Here is a 23,148-nt window from a genome sequence, read left to right as displayed (position 1 = left end):
GTTTCCTTTGCCTATCCTTTTTTACGGAATACGTGAAGCTGATTTAATGTTTTTTTTTATTTGTTTCTATGTAACTTGACCATTTAAATTTGTTTGTAATGGTCTAAATAAATAAAGAATATTTTGATATTGATATAAAATTAGCTTAACAATAAATTATATTATCTATGTTAATTTAGCTGATATAATACAAACTTAACGATGCAGCGTTTATAACATTTGTCATAACCCTATTATGTTTTAAGCTAACGCGCCTACGCGAAAAGTTATGCAGACCAAATGAAAAATGTCATATATCCTAATTTTGTAACGTTAACACCCAAAATTCTCATTCTCCATTAATATTAAATGTTAATCTTTACATTTACACTAAGTACTCTCAAACAAGAACTGTAAATATCTCTTTTAGTTTCACAGCAAAATAAACAGACATACATACGCCATTAGCAACTGATGATGGTCAGTTTTGTTCACGTTCAATGAGTTGTCTTACTATCCTACTTGTGGAGTAGGGTAACGGATTTGCCGTAAATGCAGCGTGAATACAGAATCAGTTTATAACTACGATAAATTGATCGATGAACACATTTTGAACACCTGCTCGGTACGTGAGATACATAGGCGTGTTAATATACACAATGGTATAAGGTAAAACTGTTGTAATCGCATAGATACGAAAATATATAGTTATGCTTACTAAAAAACCTATTTAAGCATATTTGTTATAATATACGTGTTAAGTGATTTCTATTTCATAGAACAACTGTCACAGTTTTTTTTTCTCAAACGTGTTATTGAAATATAATAACTCTTATATTTTGCTTCACGCAGTACCCGTGCTTAGTCTACTCTTGTTCGCCACTTTGCTCTCCACTTTTCGCCCAGTTCCAAAATATTTATTAAAAATTTATTTTAAAAATTATCAGAACCCAACGCCCCACATTGAAACATTACACAATTACTGTTATTTGATCCTTCAATATTTTTTTTTGTAATCTATCCCTATTAAAAATGCACACATATGTATAGGTATACATATTTCCAATAATGTCTTGCCTCACAGTTTCTGCGAATAGTCGAAAACTTGAACGTGTCACCAATTTCACAATTTTATTTGCATTAGTATCTTATAGCTCTATAGAATGAATGAGAAACCGGCTTATATTAAACATTTTTTTTAAATAATGTATAAAATTTTTTATCAAGTAACTTTAAGTGAAATTGTCTTAATAGTTGGATTCAACTAATTTGTTTAAATAATAAGCAAAGGCAAATGAAAAATTCATGGATTTGTTTTTTGCATATACGGCAAAAAATGATAGGCACCTTAGTGAATATTGTACTTTCCGATACTAATATTAATATATTCCAACACTCAAAGAAATAACAATAGATATCAAACTTAAAAGAAATAATCGTCTTCTCATATTAAAAAGAGGAATTATATGAAACGTTAACTGTTCATTTCCGCTGATATTTGTATCACGTACCTGAGCTATTAATACACATAAATCTATTCGTCGCGTCCAGCGTGTAGTGAGATTCACAAATCTAAAATTAGTTTGTTTGTATGTGTGTCAGGGGGCCGCGCGTAGTCGGCCATCCGCCCTAAAAGGGTCATCTTGCTGAACGAATGTCACAATTTGTTAAAGATGTGATTAAATAATTAGCTCCGAAAAGTGTTAAGAAACTCCCAGTGTTGAGACATTTCCATTACTCATTTTCCGCTGAATTCTGAATGGCGGAACTAAACGCCCATTTTTCTTTACCAGAACGATTAAATTAAAGTATAAAATGTTTGATTTCCTCGAGTGGTAATAGAACCCACAACGCCCCTGCGCCACGAATGACCTCAAAATGTGCAAAATATTAATTTGCTAGGAGCTTTATTAGGGCTGACACATATTTTTTTATAAGGCCAACATATTTTCGTTTATAAGGCTGAGCTAAGCTAATAATGGAGATTCCTTTGTTTAAACTAATATTTCTTGTTACGGCCGAATTGACCATTAAAGACTATTTATTATACACGTTTCTTACAATTATGGCGGATTATATGATTCACATTTGAGCTTTAACGTCTGCAATAAACCTGTCATCGTCAACTAACCGCACACAAAAGCACATTATTCGCCCCTTTTCTTGGAAATAAAGAAAAGAGTAATATATCTTTACTAATGTGCATTATTTTATCTCGACTTCATCACATAATTAGATTATGATGTCCACATGTGTATTTTGTATCTAAATTTGCAGTTTATTTCTTATAGATAATATATTTAATAATTTAATTAAAAAGAGGATGACAGAAATAATTAAATTTTTACATACATAGGTTATAAATCAAGAAGGACAATGTGAAAATCTATTGTTCGCCTAATAGAGTCGTCAGTTACGGCAATATTAACGAAATATTCAAATTATTTATTCATTTAATCTTTTTGACCATGTGTTGCAAGTTTTCTGCCAATGGAATTAAAATAAAAACTGAGCATAACTGTATTTCAAGGATATGAAAGTTGATTTCGCACATGTAGGTACATACATTTTTATATGCGTGAAAAATTATAATAATAGATATAGCATACTGACTTCCTCCATTATTTAATTTAAATGGTTTATTCGTATCATATGTATATCTCCCCAAGCCTTAATATTTTTAATATACTACATTTAAAAACTTACCGTCATATATTGTCTAACAAGATCTGAACAAAATTGAAATCATAAATATAATTATTTTTTTTTGGAATGAGTTTGAACTTAAAATTATAGCGTTTATTCAGCCATATTCGAATGGCAACACTCATGCATTTGGAGTCAAAAATAAAAAATAAAACAAATGTAAACGTCATTCTATCGTAGTAATTAAGGGCTGAAGGGACGCGGGCAAGCGATTGTGTTGATTAAAGATATATTCATATAGATATATTCAAATATATATTCAAGATGAATCAGCTTGACGACTTTCAGTCTACCGCTTGTAAGACTTGAGTTTCAAAAAGCAAAACGATCTCGATTTCGTAATACTATGATATCATCTTGAAATTTTGTAAACAAGTCAGATTTTATATGCAGTAAATATAGAAATAGATAATCCTAAAAAGTTTCGGATATAAAATAGAAATCAACAAGTGTTTATTTAAGATTGGTAATTAAAAATGTTATTCATGTTTAAATTCTAAAATGTTCTGTGTTTATGTGTAATAAATAAATAATTACGTAGAAAATAGCAAAATGACATAAAACTAAATGCTTATTTATAGTATACTGTCTTATATAATAAAAACGAGCTAACGAAAGTACATTGACTTTTGCGTGAGAAAAGATCGAATGTGGAAGTAGACTTAAAAGGACAAGTGGAATAATGCGGAAATTGGCAAGAAGTTTGTCGAACTTCAAATTAGAAAATGTTATGTTTTATAAAAGTTTTAACTTTTATTATTAAATTTAACTAATGCCTACTTAATATTAGTTTAAAATTATAAATACGAAACAAATTTCGTCTATTTAGTAATTAATAAACTAATCTTCCAACTCTCAAAAGACAAGCAACCTTTAAACTTGAACATTTATAATTTTGTCGACTAACAATGATGATCGTCAGAATGGCCTCGATAACAAATAAGCAGGTATTGTGTTCCGTGCCCTCCCTGGCAGTGGTCCAAAATTAATATAAAATTGAACGACGACACACCAGCCAAAATAATATAGAATTAATACACGGAGGAGAATAACTAACGCCAAAAGCCCTTACTAACGCTTGCCATATTTTGAAAAGTGAGGACGTACTCATTTTCAGACACGAGGACAGATTTTAAAAAATTGGTTTATGTCGAGTTCTTTCTTTAAGTGCACCTTATGTCAGTTTACTAAGCGTTTATTAATCAATTTGAATTTTTTCAGGCAGAATTAACGAATAAAGAGTAAATTTTCCGTTATTCATTAGTTACATAAATTAATGTTTTGTAGATCGTTTATAATACGAGAAATAGATTTACTCGTAAATAAAGATTGTTAAATTCGTTATAATTATAAATAATCTTTTCTTCATATCCTTATTACATTATAACATATAGCCTTACTGTGACAGGCCTATTCTTACGAATTAAATATAATTTTTGTCCCAATAATGCTATCTTATACCGCATTTTATGAAAGATTTTAGCGACTTATAATGTTAAATATTAACATAAGCAAATGATTTACAAGCTACAGCACTCTATAGCTTACAAAATATATTAACGAAATACAGCCTTACAAAACAGATATGCCATGCCATATTTCATGTGAATATATATGTATAATAAAGTAAATGTAGTAAACACCATAGTTTATAGCTTTTGGTCATGCAAATGTATTGTACTTCAGTAAGTCTGTAATTTGATAGAAAAACTTACATAAAGAAGGTCAAGGTCTGATAAGTTTATAACGTTTTAATTAACGAAATTTTTTTTAATATTTTTTTTATGCAAAACATAAATAATGCCGAGGTATAAAATATATAGTACTTATTCTTTCTAAAAAAAAAAAAATAAATAAATAAGCTATATTTATTATGCATAAACAAATTTTTAGCCAAGATATAAGATTTGATTATTGGAATAATAAAAGTATGAAATTTAAACAAAAAAATATACTTCAAATTTAGTATTACTCTTAATAAAATTATATTTTAAATTGAAGTAATATACCTTTCGTTTTACAATATAAGGTTGTTAATCATAATGTTACTATGGTTTTTTTTTAAAAATTTTGTTGCAAAATCGTTTATTGGAATGTGTATCAAAATTATTCTATTTTTACATAGACATTTAATAAACGAAATATTTAACAGAATACAGAACTATTTAAATATATAAATTTAATAATCGACAACATCCATTTAACATGTGTGTAGTAGAGGCATTCCAAAGAAAATATAACTAACTATTAAGCATAGGTTCCGCATCATTGCCGTCACCATCACCAGCTCACATTGCAAATACTGATCGGTTGTCATGTTTTAATAGACCGTGAATAGAAAAAAAAACAAATGCATTCTAAATTCTAAATAAAATATAAAATTATTTAATAATTTTAAACAGTATAATAATTATGCCATTTTTTTTATGTTCGTATTAAAAAATTAGTCCACTCTATAGTAAATCTTATAAATAGTAATAACATTTTTATTAAAAGCAACAACCTAGTTTTAGAAATTAGATCTAAAATCTAAGTACTTTAAAAAACACCGTAGAAGGCTTAAAACATGTAAACGAGCTTTTACTCAAGGTTACTTAAGGCCAGAGTAATTAACTTTCAATTTTATCATGTCATTTAACTATTATGGTTATTTATTTAAATTTTAAATTATATATTAATTATATATGATAGATAGTTCTTTGACATATAAATATATTGTGTATATATTATGCACATTGCACAACCACAATGATCTTCTCATAGCCAATTACAAGCGTATTAAAATATTATGAATTAAATAATATCTTTATAAACTATAGTAGAATCAACGATAGCGCTATAGTATTTAAGAAACATTTATTATTATAATCTAGGTATAAGCCCATGGGACATGTCAATAATAAAATATATATGAATAGTTTTTTGTATGTGTATTTCGTTCACACATAGTTTCTACATTTATTTTATATTTAATTGTTTGATACTAGAAGTTTATTTATTTTTATGGTATATACTAAAACTATATGGAGTACAATCATACAAACTGACCTCGTCCGTCGACAAACATTTGTATAAATAATGCTAGCTCATGTCGTACACCAAGCTTAATCCGATAGCACAGAACACTTCACCATAACACCACATTTTGCCAATGTCTGCAGCCAACGTTGGCTGAAGAGGTTTCTCTGCGTACAAACGTACAACACAAATAAACGTGGAAGGAGTCTCGTGCGTGTGCCCAGAACAACGCTATATGTTAGACTGGCGCGCACCGTATACTTCCAACGGTATGTTTCCTTCATTAACATTTAAAATACATATCTACTTGAGTTATTTTAATACTTTTTAAATATAATTAATATATATTTTGAATAATTTATATTATGTATGCTAATTATCATATAGCAATCAGGCGTTTCAATGGATTTTTAAGTGCTCTACAAATATTACCTTTGTAGTTATGGAGTAGGATGGCTCTAACAATTAAGATAAAGTGTACCTACTAAATGCACATTTTTAAGCATTTCGAAGATATTACTTAAAATTTATGTTTTTTGTTTTATGTATGTAACGTTTCTATACTTTAAGGCCGTAGTGGTACAGTCGCATAAGCTGACTTTTTCTGACTGTAACGCGACAGTTTTGTGTTCGATTCCCACTCGAGGAAATAAATTATTATGTATTTCCCCGAGCCATGTCTCGAAAATTCGGCGAAAAATGGGGAACGGAGTATCTTAACACTAGGTCCCATATACCTAAAACCTGCGATATGCGCGATACAGTATAAACTTTTCTATAAATAGTTTGCGAGGAAAGGAGAACATTTAGAAGCAATTACATTTTTTTTTGAAAAAAAATATTAGTGTCTTTAAAATTCTGGTAGGCTCTTAATAATAAGGTCTGAAATCATAAATAATTGAAGTTTTATGCCTTGCAAAAAAATAAATGTACAAATAATTTTAATGCTAAATACACATTTTTTATTCCTTAAGATATGGGGGGTTCAATGACCCGCTTTGGAAAGTATAAAAGATAAGAATATTTCCACCCAATGTTTTTGTCTCTTCGTGTCATAATAATAAATATATATATTTTACAATTTTCTAGTTCTTATATATTATGCTAACTTATACTTATGTTATTCTATTTTTATGCATATATCGTTATTTATATGTTTAAACCAACAATTATTCTTTATATATCAATAATTGTGCAATGAAAGCCAACTCGGTGTCATATTATATAGGTTAAAATTAATATAAAAATATCAGGCAGTTATATATAATTACCAAAAGTCTATTACAGAAGAACGTACCTATATTACGCTTTAATTAAGATGCAATAGAGATATGAGCACCGGAAGCAAAGTGGACGTGCTCCCATAAAGGTCGGGCGAGTACAGTCGAACCATATCAAGGGCAATTACATTAGCATCGAAAGTTTCTATTTTTAAGTAATAAAATATTTTATTACTTAAGATGAATGAGGCCAGTCGTGGCGCAGGGAAACAAGCGTGTGACTGTAAATGCAACAGGTTGTGGGTTCGATTGCCACTCGAAGAAATGAAATATTTAACATTTTAATTTCTTCGCTCCGCTGTCAAGACAAAGCACGGTGTTGAGTTCAGACACTCAACACACAATTCGTCCAATTCGGCGGAAAATGGGGAGCGGACTTTTAAGCTGAAAAAAATTCTAAATTTCTATTTTTAAGTAATAGTTTTTTTATTTTACCTTGCTACATTTTTTGGGACAGTGTTTTTCCTTGGTATTGTGATAATCAACCAGCTACTCAACGCAAAGCTCAACTTTTCCGGGTAAGCATTGGTCTATGGTCTAATATATTTGACACTCATCAGAGCAAAATAAAAAATATATTTAAATTTTCGAAAACTATGTAAAATATCATAAAAGAAATTCATAATTGTGTAAGATATTTTTATTATTTTTCTGAAGATATGTAATATTATTTTTGGAATAGCAAGCACGTAACAATTTTAAACTATTCCTTGGCCCTTCATAATTAATGGCAGGTAGTAAAACACAAAACAAACGAAACGGAAGTCATTAGTGACGTCTAAAGAATGTATGTAAGTACATTGACTAGTGCATATCCGTTAGTTCCGTATGGATACGCATAATCTATAATTTGTCTATCGACTATGATCTTTATCTCCTAAAACATAAGATTCAAAATGTTGCATGCACATTCTAATACTGTTATTGAAGTGACAGCAACTTCTTCGTGAACAATACAATATAATATGAAGACAGTAGGATATGTATTGCATACACGTATTATAGTATAACGATAGTTTGTATTATTATAATTTGTATCAAATTATTGAGCGCATTTTCTCATGTGAAAATTGCTGTCGCATCCGTATAGAAATCTTGAATAATAATTTTTCATATTATTTTTTTAAACTTCACGCTGTATCCCGCACACGCCAGAGTGGGCAGGGGACACCTAGCGTTAAGACACTCCGGTTCCCATTTTTGGCCGATTTCTGGAGGCATTGCGAGACGAAATGAAAATATTAAATATTTCATATCTTCGAGTGAGGGTCGAAATCACAGCCTGTCGCTTTTAGTCACTTCTGTGCCCCTGCACCACGCCTGGCCTCACATTTTTATTTAATGGAACTTGCAAAATGTATACATTTTTCTAGCAATGCTACTATAAAGAAAATTTTACAAGTTAAATGTGCCTACACACACGAGTCTCGGTCCGCTGCTTTCATCCAACATGGAGGCATACATATGCATGGCATGAAAACTTGACTTTCTTCGCACTTAGAATGTTTATTAGAATTTCGCAGATCGAATCATCTGTGGATGCACCCATGCGTAGTAATGGTCCAATAATTTCTTCTTCAAAGTCACGTATTACGATTTATTCCATAAGTAGATACGTACTATGTCTACGCACGCACGACTTATATAGTTGTTGTGTTGACCATAGTGAATAAATGGAATGTAATCAAAAATACTGATGCTAATAACTTGCCTTAACTTGTTTCACTGATATAATCACATATTATTGTGATTTTTATATTTATTATCATTTACTTTACTTTTAATTGGTAACTGTGAGATGTAAACTAAAATTGAGAAACCACAGTTGTAAATAACGAATCCTATAAAAGTCTACCTGCAGAAGTCTCTTGGCCTACGTTTGAGCGCGATTAGTACATAATAATGTATGCATCTTCTGAAATACCGAGACAATAAGTAACAATGGATCCAGTATTACATGAACATGGCCGATGTTGTATACGACACTAGACAATTGATCATCGGATGTCATAGTTTTTGTAAGTACTAAGTTAAAAAGGCCATAAAATATATAATCTAGAAATAGCAAAGATAACGGATGAGTCATCTTCACGCTGTATCCCGCACACAGCAGGGTAAGCAGAGACTTTCCACCGAATTCTGCAGGCATTGCGTGTTGAGGAGGTAAAAATATAAAAATAATGCAAATCATGCAAGCGAGGTTAGACACTATTTTTCTAGAGCAGGAAAAGATATTATCCACTAGAAACTACAGCCTAATGTTCATCTTGTCCAAGACGTATGTAGGTACTTTTTTAATACGTAACATATACATACATACATATATGTAGGTATATCACAGAAAAAGTAACGTTAACGTACGCCTTTTATGCAATTATTACAAAACACTAGACACGTAAAATTTGTTACAACTATTAATGTGTTATGGATGTAATTTTAGCAGCCTGGCACAGTGGCACAACTGCAAACGCGACGGTTGTGGGTTCGATTTCCACTTGGGGAAATGAATTATTATTTATTAACATTTTCATTTCTTCGCTCAGGTAACAAGGCAAAGCGCGGCGTTGAGTTCCGCCACTCAACAAGCAATAATTGATTATAGTTGGAATGATTTCAGTTGTGGCCATACAAGATCGATGACTTATCTAGTTATATATCTAGTTATATATTTAGAAAAAAAATACTTCAAGTACCTACAAATCTAATGTTTTTGCATATACATGGTTTACTCAATAGCATTTCAACTCTACATATAAGCATAATACAATGTAGTATTTCGCTTAAGAGATTGTTTATCTCATAAAATAAGGAATGTTGCCAGTAAAGGCAATAAACATGTTACTAATGGATTCTAATATGACGTAGCCATTAGGCTTCAACATTTTTAAATTAAATTAAAAAAAAATAAGTACATATTTCAACAATATTTTTATATTGCTTAAGAAAAATGAAGAAAACGAGCGCTCTTGTTTAATTAAATATGATGTAAACATTTTGCATAATGTGCAAAATCAGTGTCATAAAAAAAACTTTCATTTTATTAAAATTAGACTAACGACGACGTTACAAATAATTGCGAATGTTAATAAGTTATTATACAAGTATTTACGTTTCAAATGCAATGGCTGACATATTTCTAGTTTATTCTCTATAGCATAAACATGCACAATATTTTAGAACCGGCGTACGCGCAACGACGGATGTATACGAATACCTAACAGAATTGCTCTCACTTACTCCATAACTCAGTGTTATTTCACTGAAAATTGAATTAAGGAACCGATCATTCAAAATAAATTAGAGCGCGCTATATATAAGTCTAGGAATTGTAATGTTTTCATAAATAATATGTAGATAATTAATTAATATTTGAATTATAGGTATGTCCACACTGACAGCTATTGTATTATATATAAGAAAGTAAATTCTGTCCGAATATTTATCGTGATCGTAATAAAAGTCAGTAAGAATTGCAAGTTTGTATACAATAAGAACAAAAGGGGATGCATCCGATAAAAAAACCTCCGCACTTCCTTGCGGCTCCGCTTCTTAGAAGTAATGAAAGGTACATAAATAGTTCCCGGGGTGGACGGAACCGCACGTCGGCGCCAAAACCCCGTGACGAACCAATGATTGATTAAACTGACATTGGAAATGTCACTGCCAACTACATCAGTACATCCGTATTTGCTGTTTACATTTACTAATATTTTAGCGGCCCGCCCGCGGCTTCGCCTGCGTGAACTACGCTATTTTTATTTCTGTCTCCATGAGTACCTACGTCCTAGAAGTGATGTCCATGCAAAATTTGAGACTCCTAGCATTTGTAGTAACGAAGTTTCATACAAACTTTCGACCCCAAAAACAACCCCTTAGAAGTCGAACATTGCAAATTCCCGTCTTAGCGAGCACCTACGTCCTATAAATAACTCCTATGCAAAATTTGAGATTCCTAGCACATGTAGTTTCTGAGATTTCGTGATGAGTGAGTGACCTTTCTATTTTATATATATAGATAATCCATATAAATGAAACAGAGTTCAGCCACTTAACACGCAATGCCTCCAGATTTCGGCGGAAAATGGGAAACGGAGTGTCTTAACACTAGATTTCTTATGCCTACCCTGCTGTGTGCGGGATACAGCGTGAAGCTTAAAAAAAAGTATGTATGCCTTTCTCAGATGAGAATTTTAAAACATAAATAAATCAAGCATTTTTATAGCAACTATTATTCATTTAATAAAATGCCTAAAAGGTAATTTAACTTTATATCCCGTCGTTAGTCGTAACTGAAGAAATAAACTGCAAGCCAGCCAGTATTTCCATTTCTAACGATTTGTCGTATAGTACAATGTGTTTACTAATTTGGACTTTTTTATTTGTTTAGGCAATCGACTCTATAATTTATTTATACTTTAGTGCTTACACTCCATGCTGAGTTTAAATAGAATGGTGTAAAGTCCAAATGCATTTCGATGAACGATAAAATGTTAATAGTAAACAGATTCCTATAATTGAAATTTTAAATTATTTTTATTGCCTTTATTAAAGTTAATTTACTTTTACTACTTGTAAAGAGAACTGCGATATAAGATATATATTCACAATGAATATCTCCTCATACAGTATTCGGTATATAGCAGGATAAGCAGAGAAAATAAAATTTCCAGATATTCCGCATTGTCCACATAAATTCGAGACATTGCGTATGTGAATTCGAGACATTTCGATTTGCGGAACTCTACGCCGCACTATATCGTACCACAGACCCGTAATCACCCCGTTAACAGTCGCTGACCTATTCTTGCATGACTATTCTACATATCATCAATCATCATCAAACTAACGTTAAATAAAAGATTAGGAAAATTCATTAACTTCTAAAAAAGTTATAAGAAAGCAAGGAGTCTGCATGTGCGTAGGTATATGATTAATTTTCTAGTTAATTTAATCTGTTATATAATTAAAATAAAATAAGCTACAGTAATTACCTGTCTTTTCACTATTAATATATGGATACGTCATACAATCATACAAGATAATATGTCACTAATACTTATTTATAAGATAAATGTCACTATAAATCTCTAGTGTACATAATTAATATTATTATTTTAGATATTTATGCAACCACAATTTAGATTTACTTTTTGCTTAGTAAAACTTTTAAAGAATATATCGTCATATATGTTTAAAAATTGAGCATACGCAAATTTGTGGTATACGAGTATATTGACATTCGAATTTATAATCGTCATATTTAATCTGTACATGTAATAAAACTGTAACACATCTAAATAAAAAAATATATTATTTGGGGGCCTTTATTACTGTAATAGAAGCCTAAACAGTTATTTTAATTTATAGTGTCTGTTTATCTGTGCGTTTGTTCACGCTAATTTCAGAAACAGCTTAACCGATTTAAATTCAGGTTTCACTATTGTATTTTGGCAAACTTCCTTTAAGATCTATGTTTTGTTTAATTTCAATCGATTCAAAAATAAAAACCAATATAAAAAAAATTATGCGACAATATTGCTATGTGGCTTTTTGAATTACCTGAAAATTTATGTATCAATGTATGGATATAGTCTTTATAATGATAACGTTATTCTTATTAGATCACTAAAGTAATTCAGATGAGAAAATAAATAATTTTGTTGTACAAGCAGGCGAAGCCGCGAGCGGGTAGCTATTTATGTAATATTTTTCTATAAAATGTTGTACGCATACAATGAAAACTGAAAGCAAATTAATATCGCACATGTAAGCGTCTCTTATGAAACACGTCAATTTGTATTCTCGAATCCATTTGGCACATATTCGATCCAGTTCTTCTTCCGGTATTGATACATTTATTAGTAACATTTAATTATTAATTCACGAATATGCAATTTTATATGCTAAATTCAGACAGAATATTAGAAAACGAAACTAATGCAGATTAGTAAATTAATAATTATTATGTAGTTGAAGCGAGCGGAGCCGCAAGCTGGTCGCTAGCATTAAAATTTATAATTATTTAAATATTCAAAAATATTTCCACAAGCAACACAAGATGTACTTAGTTCATTAATTTACTTCATTCGTGAAGATAAGAATCGTATTAGTTGTGCAAAAATATCCTTATCTGAGAGTTACTCGCGTCGTACAATACTCCCCTAATGGGTTTTCGCCACTTGAAAACTAGCCAGAAACGATAAAGCGTGCATCTGGCTACTCGTGGGCTTTCAAACTGATGTATTGCTACTGTTTAGTGCTTTTAATATCAAAAATTAGCAACCATGTATATAATATCCATATTTACTATCAAATCAAAATAAATATTAAAAATCCTCTTCACGCTGTATCTATAAACAAAAGCGTAGGCAGAGGGAACCTAATGTTAAGACACTCCCTTATCTGTTTCCGACGAAATTTTCGAGGCATTACGTGTCGAGTGCCGGAACTCTACGCTGGGCTTTTATCTTAAGGTCATAGCAATGAAATGAGAATTAACAAATAATAATTAATTCCTTCCAGTGGGGATCGACCCCACAACCGTCGTGTTACATGCACACCCTTGTGCCCCTGCGCCACCCCAGCCTCTAATTTTTTAGATAAAATGAATAAAATGACTATAAAATATAAATTATTTTATTTATTAAATTAATACTAGATACTTTTTTATTTTAAGCTCTTAACGTTTCATGGTTCTTTTTGGGATATGTTCATAGTAACAAATAAAAGATTTTACTATAAAACTTTAAATAAACTGTAAACATCTAGGTGATGTTGACCTCACTAAGCTAAGTTACACCTCGCATTCGACCCAATGTCGCAATATATGACATTTACGTGTTCATATAGGCAGAGACAGTTCCTGCGTTCACAGCGATTAGGAACAACTTATGAAAGAATACGTAACTTGTGAGAAGCTAAGTGCTTGTACACTTATATATCTTGTAGTTATGTTTATCTTTCATTTATTTAAGGTTTCTATCAGTAAACTTCATATTTGATTTTTTTTTCAGCTTCACGCTATATTCTGCACACAACAGGGTAGCCAAATGGACCTGGTAGCTCGTGTTAAGACACTCTGTTCCCATTAAGACATTTCCATTCCCCACTATTTCATTTCCTTGAGTGGAGACAGAACTCACAGCCTGTTCGCGTTCACACGCTTGTGCAGGGGCACAAGCGTGTCCACGACTGACATGGCCAAATTTTTTAAGTTCTTTTTATAAGAATATTACAACACTACGGATTTATTTCATCCGTATCTTTTTTCTTCTTATCCAACCAAAGAATAATCTGTTTTTTTTCTTGCTTTAAAAGTGTATTTCAAATAACGTTCAATATAATATAACATGTTTATTGCTTAGAATATTTAAAATGGAAACAACACGTTAAATTTTATAGCCCAGCGTTGTAAAATGACGTATTACAGCACAATTAAATTACATCAAAAAGAAAGGAGAAATTTTTGATGACGATGACGGTGTGACTTAAAGTCGTAATCATCGCGTTCACCGGCAGTTCATGCATCATGCATACTGCTAATAACTAATAATCCCATAGTACTGTCTCACGAACAGTTTATTAAATTGTTACTTATATAAGATTTTTTTTTAAATTAACATATTCAAAAAAATCTTTAAAAAAAAGAAGCATTAATATAACAATTCATAGTTAGTATTATTCAAATTATTTTGGAAAGCTTTGATAGACCGAAACAGATTGGGACACGAATAAGTTTTAAATTGATGGAGGAAACATCAAAAGTAGCTGTAAAAAAACAGTCGAATTGATAACCTCCTTTTCTTACAGAAGTCGGTTAAAAAGCCGGTTAACGATATATAACAAAGTTCAAAATGTAACAAAAAATTGTATACAATTTAATAATTATTTCACATTGCTTTAAATAACTTGAATAACGAAATATATTTACAATAAATGCATAATAAATTACTTGCATTTCTCAATACATTATATTTACTTTACTGATACAATTTTTTATTCATAGACATTTTTTCTCGGAACAATTATAAAGTAAGGAAGCAATAAATAAGGCGTGGGAGTGCCTACTGTTGGATTCCCGGAGGTGGGCTTTGAACGCTAATAGAGGAAGAGATCTGACGACGTGTTGACATCAGATAGAAGAACCGAACAATTATAATTGAGTTACTATTAAATTAATTGTAAATGTGTAATGTTGTAAGAATTACTTTCATATAAGTTGAGTTTCAACTTTAATGTGGAAACGTAACAACTGAATACGCGGCGGCGCTCACGCATGACTTCGCTAGCTAAATAATTGCAAAAGCAGAAAGCAATTTATATCACGAGTGCATTTTCACATTAAATCGTTTGGCGAGAAATACGAGAAAATACACAAAGAATAAATATTAACTCTCTAAATACATCATTTGATGAATTATTGTGCATTTGAAAATATTATTGAACGTTGTCATTTGCCCGTTAAGCGCTTGGCAAGTTAAATTGCCATTACAACCCACACCGGACAGCACACTTTCTTCGCTTGAAAGAATCATCCACCCACGAGGAGCGAGTGTATTGACACGATTCGTACCGGTTTCAAAATCCAACGATTTCCGAGTTTTGATAACTTATGTAACTGTTTCAGAAAGATTATCCGTTACGCTCACATCATACCACATCTAGTTTTGTCTGAGAATGTGTTGCTAACTGCTCTTGCAATTTTCTTATAAAAAATAATTTTTAACTTCCATTTTTACTTCCTAATACTTTTATAGAATAAGAAATACTAACATTATTTGTTAGCAACGGTGATAAGTAGGTAAATTCAGTCATTTTTATTTAATTGTCATCCACTTCCACTGATTAACTGGAAGAGATCTCTTATATTAATTTATTTGAACATAAAGAAATTGAATGATTATTAAAAAGAAAGCACTTAACAACGGACCTATTAGAATTGTAAATTTATAGACTGATACATTCTCCTATACATATTAAAATAATAAATATTAACTAGGTACTACTAAAAGCAATTTTATCCATGTATAAATGGTCAATAAGGTAAAAATCTAAATTTTATATTAGTTACTATTTTTATTAAGAAATACTGTGTTTGTAAGTATTTTTTTTACTTTTTACTAATGAAGAGATAGAACTGAGTTAGTTTCTAGAGACTATAATCGTTTTTTTAATCTTAAAAAAAAATATATTAAATTAATTCCTTATTAAGAAAATGTCACGAACGGAGTCTCATTTTAAGTACATACATAATATTTTCATACTTTTCTTCTAAATTACACAATATCCAGAAGCCAACAATAATCTGTTCTCTAACAAAAATAGAGAAATCGAACAATCAATCGTAAGAGGTGATGCCACCCACATTGCTTAGCATCGTTTATAAAATGGCAATCCGTTTCCGTTGTGTGACGGACACTTTGATGCGTTTATACCGCGCTTCAAGCTTCATTTGCGCATGTTTGTACGTTAAATGCTTTTAAGGAATCTCCGTTTCTGTACCTGCTATGTTTGAAATTAACCGTTTCTCGAGATGTTTTTTTTTTAATTTCACGCTGTATCCGGTACACAGCTGGGTAGACAGAGGGCACCTAGTGTTAAGAAATTCCGTTGCCCATTTACCGCCGAATTTCGGAGACATTGCGTGTTGAGTGGCGGACCTCAACGCCGCGTTTTGCCTCCACGCCAGAACGAAGAAATGAAAATATTTAAATGTTTTATTTCCTCGAGTAAGAATCAAACCCACAAGCTGTCACACGCTTGTGCCCCTGCCCTACGACTGGCCTCAATAAAAATATTGGCAAATTATATAATTGATGGACACAATGTAAGCCGTTAAATGCCAAAATAATTGATATTATAATGTTATATTCTATTATTACTTAATTATATCTATTACTGAGAGTACCTACTAAATGAGTAAGTTTACGCCATTTTTTTGTTTCTTAAAAAAAGGCCCCAAAAATATTTATATTAAATAATATTTTTATGTGCTAATTATTGTTGTCATTAAGAATTTGAAGTATGAAACATAATTATGATAATGACATATTCAATTGTGTTCAGCGCGGACGTCTTATCTGTAATCTGATTTTCATTATCCCACACTGTTAATATAATGAAACATGGAACAATGGCGAGTTGCAAATGTAGTGTTTAGTGGGGCAAATTGCGAAATTGTTTTTTCTTAATTTGTAATGGGAAAAAAACATTTTGAATAGTCCTAAATTCGAATCACTTACAAAGATTATTTTTATTATTTTCTGAAGAAACGACTACATACGTGTACTTTAATGTATATAAAAAATATACAGTTACTTATACTTATAAATCTTTTTTTTTACTATGTCATTAAAATGAGAAAGAATGCTATTAAAAAATGTTTATTGAACTTCGGAGCTAACAACATAAAGAAATAAAGAAACAGCTTAATTCTTTCAATATTTTACTTGAAGTTTATTATAATATTTACTTCTTAACAATTTATCAATAAGAAAGATTTATAAAGAACAAATTTGGCACTAGTACCTAAATATTATTAAAACTCCATATCCAACCTACCTTTTACACGATATCCAATAAGGGTGCCCCATTGATTCTTGAAATCCTCAATTTCCGTTCGAATATTAAGTTCACTGGAGAAATTTTTTTGCTGAGCCAGCAAATTTTTGCGGTTAGTTTTGTCTGGTTGAAAAAATGACACGAATTTGTGAAGCGGACTCATTGTTCTTAAAAAACTTTACGAGATGCTATTTTTTTGCGCAGTTTAACTCGCGAACCGAGTTAATAACGGTGGTTTGAAACGAGCATGTCACAGTTGGATTAGTTTTAAATATTAAGTTGAATAAACCCAAGTATTTTTGACTAATAGTTGTTTGGTATATTAAGTATTGTTTCCATTAAGAAATGGTAAAAAACAACTGTGAGAGCTAGAGCTGAGAAGTTAAGTTTTTTTGTGTTAGCCGTCCGACCGCCCGAACCACAGTGTCGCTTGCCCTCACCTATCAGGCGCTTTCTTGAGACCGTCAACAAACTTTCATTGGGTACCGCTCACCCTGTGTCCATCGCGTTTGTAGGATTTTAAAAGATTACATATAAACAATTAATAATTTATAAATCAATAAAACAAAAAATATTGCTCACTTATTTGCTTAATTTTTCGAAATATTAATTTTTATTTCTAAAATTGTCCAATATAAAGTTTTTATTTATACACTAAATAGACATTTATAATAGCAATCATTTAAATTCTTACTTAGCTATTACTGCTTTTATTACATGCAGCAGTGTAAATAACGTCGTTTTTCTTTTCTACAATTAAAATCAATTATGATTGAAAATCCAATTAAAAATACTTTTAAACAAAGAAAGAAATTATGCTTAGTGACTCAGCTCTTAAAATGAGAATAAAAAAAAAAGAAATTATGCAGACATTTTAATTACACAGCAATCGAGGTTTCGAAAAACCTGTAGAAACCTTACACATTTGGAACTGCTCCAGATATGAGAGTCAACATAATTATATTTCATTTTAAGATATAAGGAATAACATTAGTAACAATGATGAAAGTGGGAAGCTATATCATATAGTGTGGAAATCTCGGTCATGAAATTAAAACTCGTGGCATTTCATATTGTGCTTACCTATATAAGATTATATTAATCAAATTAATATTATTATTACTCCAATAACATTTAATCCCAACTGACCAAAACCAAACCAAAACTATTAAATTAGTGATAAAAAAGCTTTTTCATGACTACCAACTACTAAATTAAAACTGATATCAATTTTGTTAATCTTTATAAATAGGTTTGTTATTTTAGATTTTTTTCGATGTTCTTTTGTTCTTAATATACAGTTATATTATAAGCATAATTTATAAGAAAAAAAGTAACTACGTATAGAGGATAACAGTTATTTCTTTACATCTTCAGATTTTTTTTCAAGAAAAAAATAAATATTCTGTTATAAGAATAATTATTACCAGTAGTGTCTTTGAAAAATATATAATATAGTAAATACTACTAAAATTTGATAAAATGAGACGACGAACGCACTTACTTACATGTAGAAATCTCTTAATATTTGGAGCATGACTAGCTAGCTATATAAGTATCTCTGTGCTAGTAAGAATAATGAGACGAAGAATTCATCCAAAAATAAAATTTGCACAAAGATTGAGTGTTAAAAATTGTCTAAGCCATTAGAAAAATGCCTAAAGAATATGAGATTCTTTTTAATGACGTCCTGAGTTCAATGTTAACTGTATTTTTTTCATTAAAGTTTATTATTTAGTTAGTGTTTATAATATTTAGAAAGTCACTAACTTATAATATAATTAATGTTAAAAAATTTATTATTATATATTTTTTTTACAAGTACTGTAAGTACTAATATGAAAATCAATTATTTGTAATATCTTTCATTTATTAAATATTGTTTATACAAAATTTTACTAATATTTAAGTTAGAAAACATCTTAATAAAAAAACCAACCTCCAAAACAGCTGAAAAGCAAAATACATTAAACTTTTTAAATTTTCCTCAGTGTTAAGACAATTCGTTTTTTATTAAGACACACATTACTCTACTTTACGCCGAAATAAAATAAAAGCCAAATAGAAAAAAATCTCCTTAACTAAATTATAAATATATTTAGTAGCATGCCATGCAGCGTAATATGTTATAATTTGCCGTAAATTTAAAAAATATTACAACGTATTTATTAACCTTAAGAATTTTTCTATTTAAAAAGATATTTATGAAATTTAATTACACAATATAAACACAAGATTAATAATATAATAATAAAAATAATAAATTCTATCGTAATAATGAGCAAGTAGTATAGTATAGGATTAGGATATCCCAAATATAAACCAATATCCGTTTGAGGTATATTTTGCATAATATTATTGCTTCAAACACTGTTAGTAAACATAAGGCCTATTGATATTCAATGAAGAATCATTGCTCCTTTCATTTAAATTATGATAAATATATTTGGTTGGATTTACATTTACATAGACGTAATCGTGGTTTCGATGAGTGGAAAAAGGTTATCATACGTTTTAACTTTTTTTTTTAGCTTCACACTGTATCCGGCACACAGTAGGATTGACAGAAGGAACGTAGTGCTAAGGCACCCCGTTCAACGCTGTTCCCCCCGAAGTTCGGCGGAATTCTGGAGGCGTGTTGAGTTCTATCAACTCACTCAACTCTTAGTGCCATAGCGAAGAAATGAAAATATTAATAAATAATTCATTACCTCCAGTGGGGATCGAACCCACAACCATCACGTTACAGTCACACTGCCACTGCACCACAACTGCATCACTTTTTCATAATAATATGAATTAAATAGGACGCGATTTCAATTAGATTATATTTATATTTTTTTACGTACAAATAATTTCTATAATTTCTAAAAGTTTAAATTTTATAAATATCTTAAATTTATGTTGAACTGATTGTTTAGAAAAATATTATAAACAATTTAAAATTTCGTTTGACAGCGCCATCTGTTATCCACAGTAAAAACGAAGTCGCTTGAAACGTAATAGTGAGCAACTGTATGTCATCGTGAATAAGAGATGGCGCCTCAAGTCACTATCAAATGTAAGTTAGCGGATAGTGTTTAAATAAAAAGTGAAGTGGAACTGTAACACGACGGTTATGGGTTCGATCCTTGTTGGAGGAAATAAATTACCTATTTATACATTTTATAAATAAATACATTTTAATTAAAAAAATCTAATCAGTTTCACAGTGTTAAAGACACTCCGTTCCCACTTTCCACCAGACTCTGGAAGCATTGCGTGTTGAGTGGCGGAACTTAACCCCGCCTTTTACCTCGACATCAGAGCCACCGGATAAAGTCGCAGACATCAATCAGTATTACATAAACTAACCTTTGCTCGTTGCAAGTGTGTTAGGTCTCTGCGCGGGCACTCGGTGCGGAACGGGTTTGCGAGGCGAGGGCGGCGGGGCGAGGGAGGCGCGCGCGCGCACCGCCACCGGCGACGACGACAACTTTTGCACAACGCCATTTTTCTTAACTGAAAATGTTAAATACTTAGTTAAATTGCAAATAATAATTATTTTTTGTCTAAATGTATACTTTCCATCAATATATGTATATTTATTTTATATGCTAGAAATTAAATTTATTTTATTTTATTTGACTAAACTCACAGGCAAAAAATCTAAGTTGGTTAATAATAAAATTTAAAAATTATAATAGCTTCTCTGGTAATGAGGATTTTTTTATTAATAAAATAAAAATAAATAATCTAATTTGACAGATAAGATCAAGATTCAAGAATCTTTGTGAAAAATAACAATTGTTGGCACTAGTTAAGTATTTTTTTTAATTATTTATGTTTATAACATTTTTCTTACTTTAGGTATAAGTAAGTTCGTGAAGAATTTCTTATGACAGTTATATGAAATAACTTTAAAATATAGATTATAATATCTTAATAACACAAGGATATTATTTTCTATTTTAAGTAAACAACATTTTACGAATTAAAAATATGTCTGATTACGTTAATTTGCATAATATTTAATCAGTACCTACCTACATACAATCAAAAAACTGAAAACAGAGGAACTGTTGATGATAAAGAAACATTTGTTTGTAAATCGCAATGCACATTGTTAGGTGCATATTTGCAAGTCACCGACTGAAACTAATCAAACAAGTACTCTTCGACATACTTTTTAAAGGACAACCTCTGCGGGCCATTGTTTACGTACAAATTGCACAACGTGTTAGGAAATACGCGTAACCAAATAGAACCAGTGGGATTTACTTGATGTTGTTTAATAGCCAGGATTATAAACACTTAACAAATAACTAATAACAAATAATATTTGGTTAAATTGTTTTTTTTTTCTTTTTAGTTTCACGCTCTATCGCGCATGTCGTAGTTTCATTCCGTTCTCCACTTTCCGTATTGAGAGGCGAAACTCAACGCCGCGTTTCGTCTATTCACCAGAATTAGAAAATGAAAATTATCATCAACATACTAATATTATAAATGTGAATGTAAGTTTGTTTGTTAGACTTTCACGCCAAAACTTCTCAATCGATTATTATGAAACTTTGTACATATACGAGTATTCTTAGATGTATTAGAAAGGACATAGGATACTTTTTATTAAAACAATTTTAAAAATATTTCCATTCCAAGCAAATAGTATTTATTATAGGTATACAAAATGAATTTAAAAAGAAGTGACTCACCGGTAGTGGGTGGGGGTTGGGATGCCGGACTAGGGCGATTCGGCGTCGTAGGCGTCGGGGTGCTGTCCCGCTTTTTCCCATTTCCTGTAAAATGTTAATAAATTTATTGATTAAAAAACTTTGTTTTAAGGGAAATTTTATAATTGCACACGTGCTGGTAGTGGTTTCAATCAAGAATATGCCTATATTTACATTATTTCTATTCTCTATAGTAAGATAGGACTGCATATATCAGGTTTTCCACCCGACGCAAAATGTCTTTAATACCAGGTTAGTTATACTTTCTGTACGTCCCATGAGATTCAGACTATGCGTGACGTTAAAAAATATTCTTTTAAATTTTCAGTGTAACTAGTCTAGTCGTGGGTTCGATTCCCAATCAAGGAAATAAAATATTTAACATTTTTCATTCCTGGCTCTGCTAACATGGTATAATACATATAATCCGTAGACAATTTGTATATTAATAATAGTAATAATTTACCCTTCAAGTACCCTAGTAATTCAGATATTCGAAATATGTGTGCACACAATTTTATTATAACCAAATGTGGTAAACGGTAGACCAGTAACTAGCATTCAGTTATTATAAAATAACTTATTATTTCACACCTTATTGTTACACAATAAAAATATTTCTAAATAACGAAAATGAAAAATAAAATCTCAATTGAAATGTTAATAACAAAATACACCTGTATTATGATACCAATTGAAAAATAACGACTTAAACGAAAGTAAACCAGATGCACTAGTTTTACATAACGCAGCAGACTTTCAAAATTCAGACGAGGTGACATTCAATATTTATCTGACATAATAAAAATGTATTGCAATTATAACAATTAGTCGCAAAAAACATAATATTATTGTTATAAAGAACTGTTATAAAATATAGTTTTCATTCACGA

At 30.5% G+C, this 23,148-nt stretch overlaps 1 protein-coding gene across 1 annotated transcript in view; it reads right to left on the bottom strand.

Moving 5' to 3' along the window:
- toc (toucan) overlaps positions 1 to 23,148 on the bottom strand; it is a 61,356-nt gene that overhangs the window by 7,767 nt on the left and 30,441 nt on the right. The window contains exons 4-5 of the mRNA XM_085203566.1: positions 22,238 to 22,321; positions 20,898 to 21,044 (exon numbers count right to left, since the gene is read on the bottom strand). Of these exons, the coding sequence (XP_085059692.1) occupies positions 20,898 to 21,044; positions 22,238 to 22,321 (231 nt within the window). The remainder of the gene's footprint in view (positions 1 to 20,897; positions 21,045 to 22,237; positions 22,322 to 23,148) is intronic.

Source organism: Heliconius melpomene, chromosome 19 (assembly GCF_056956725.1).
Source record: "Heliconius melpomene rosina isolate 202511_hmr_F chromosome 19, ASM5695672v1, whole genome shotgun sequence".
In the NCBI taxonomy this organism is placed as follows: domain Eukaryota; kingdom Metazoa; phylum Arthropoda; class Insecta; order Lepidoptera; family Nymphalidae; genus Heliconius; species Heliconius melpomene.
This window is presented reverse-complemented; position numbering and strand designations above follow the sequence as displayed.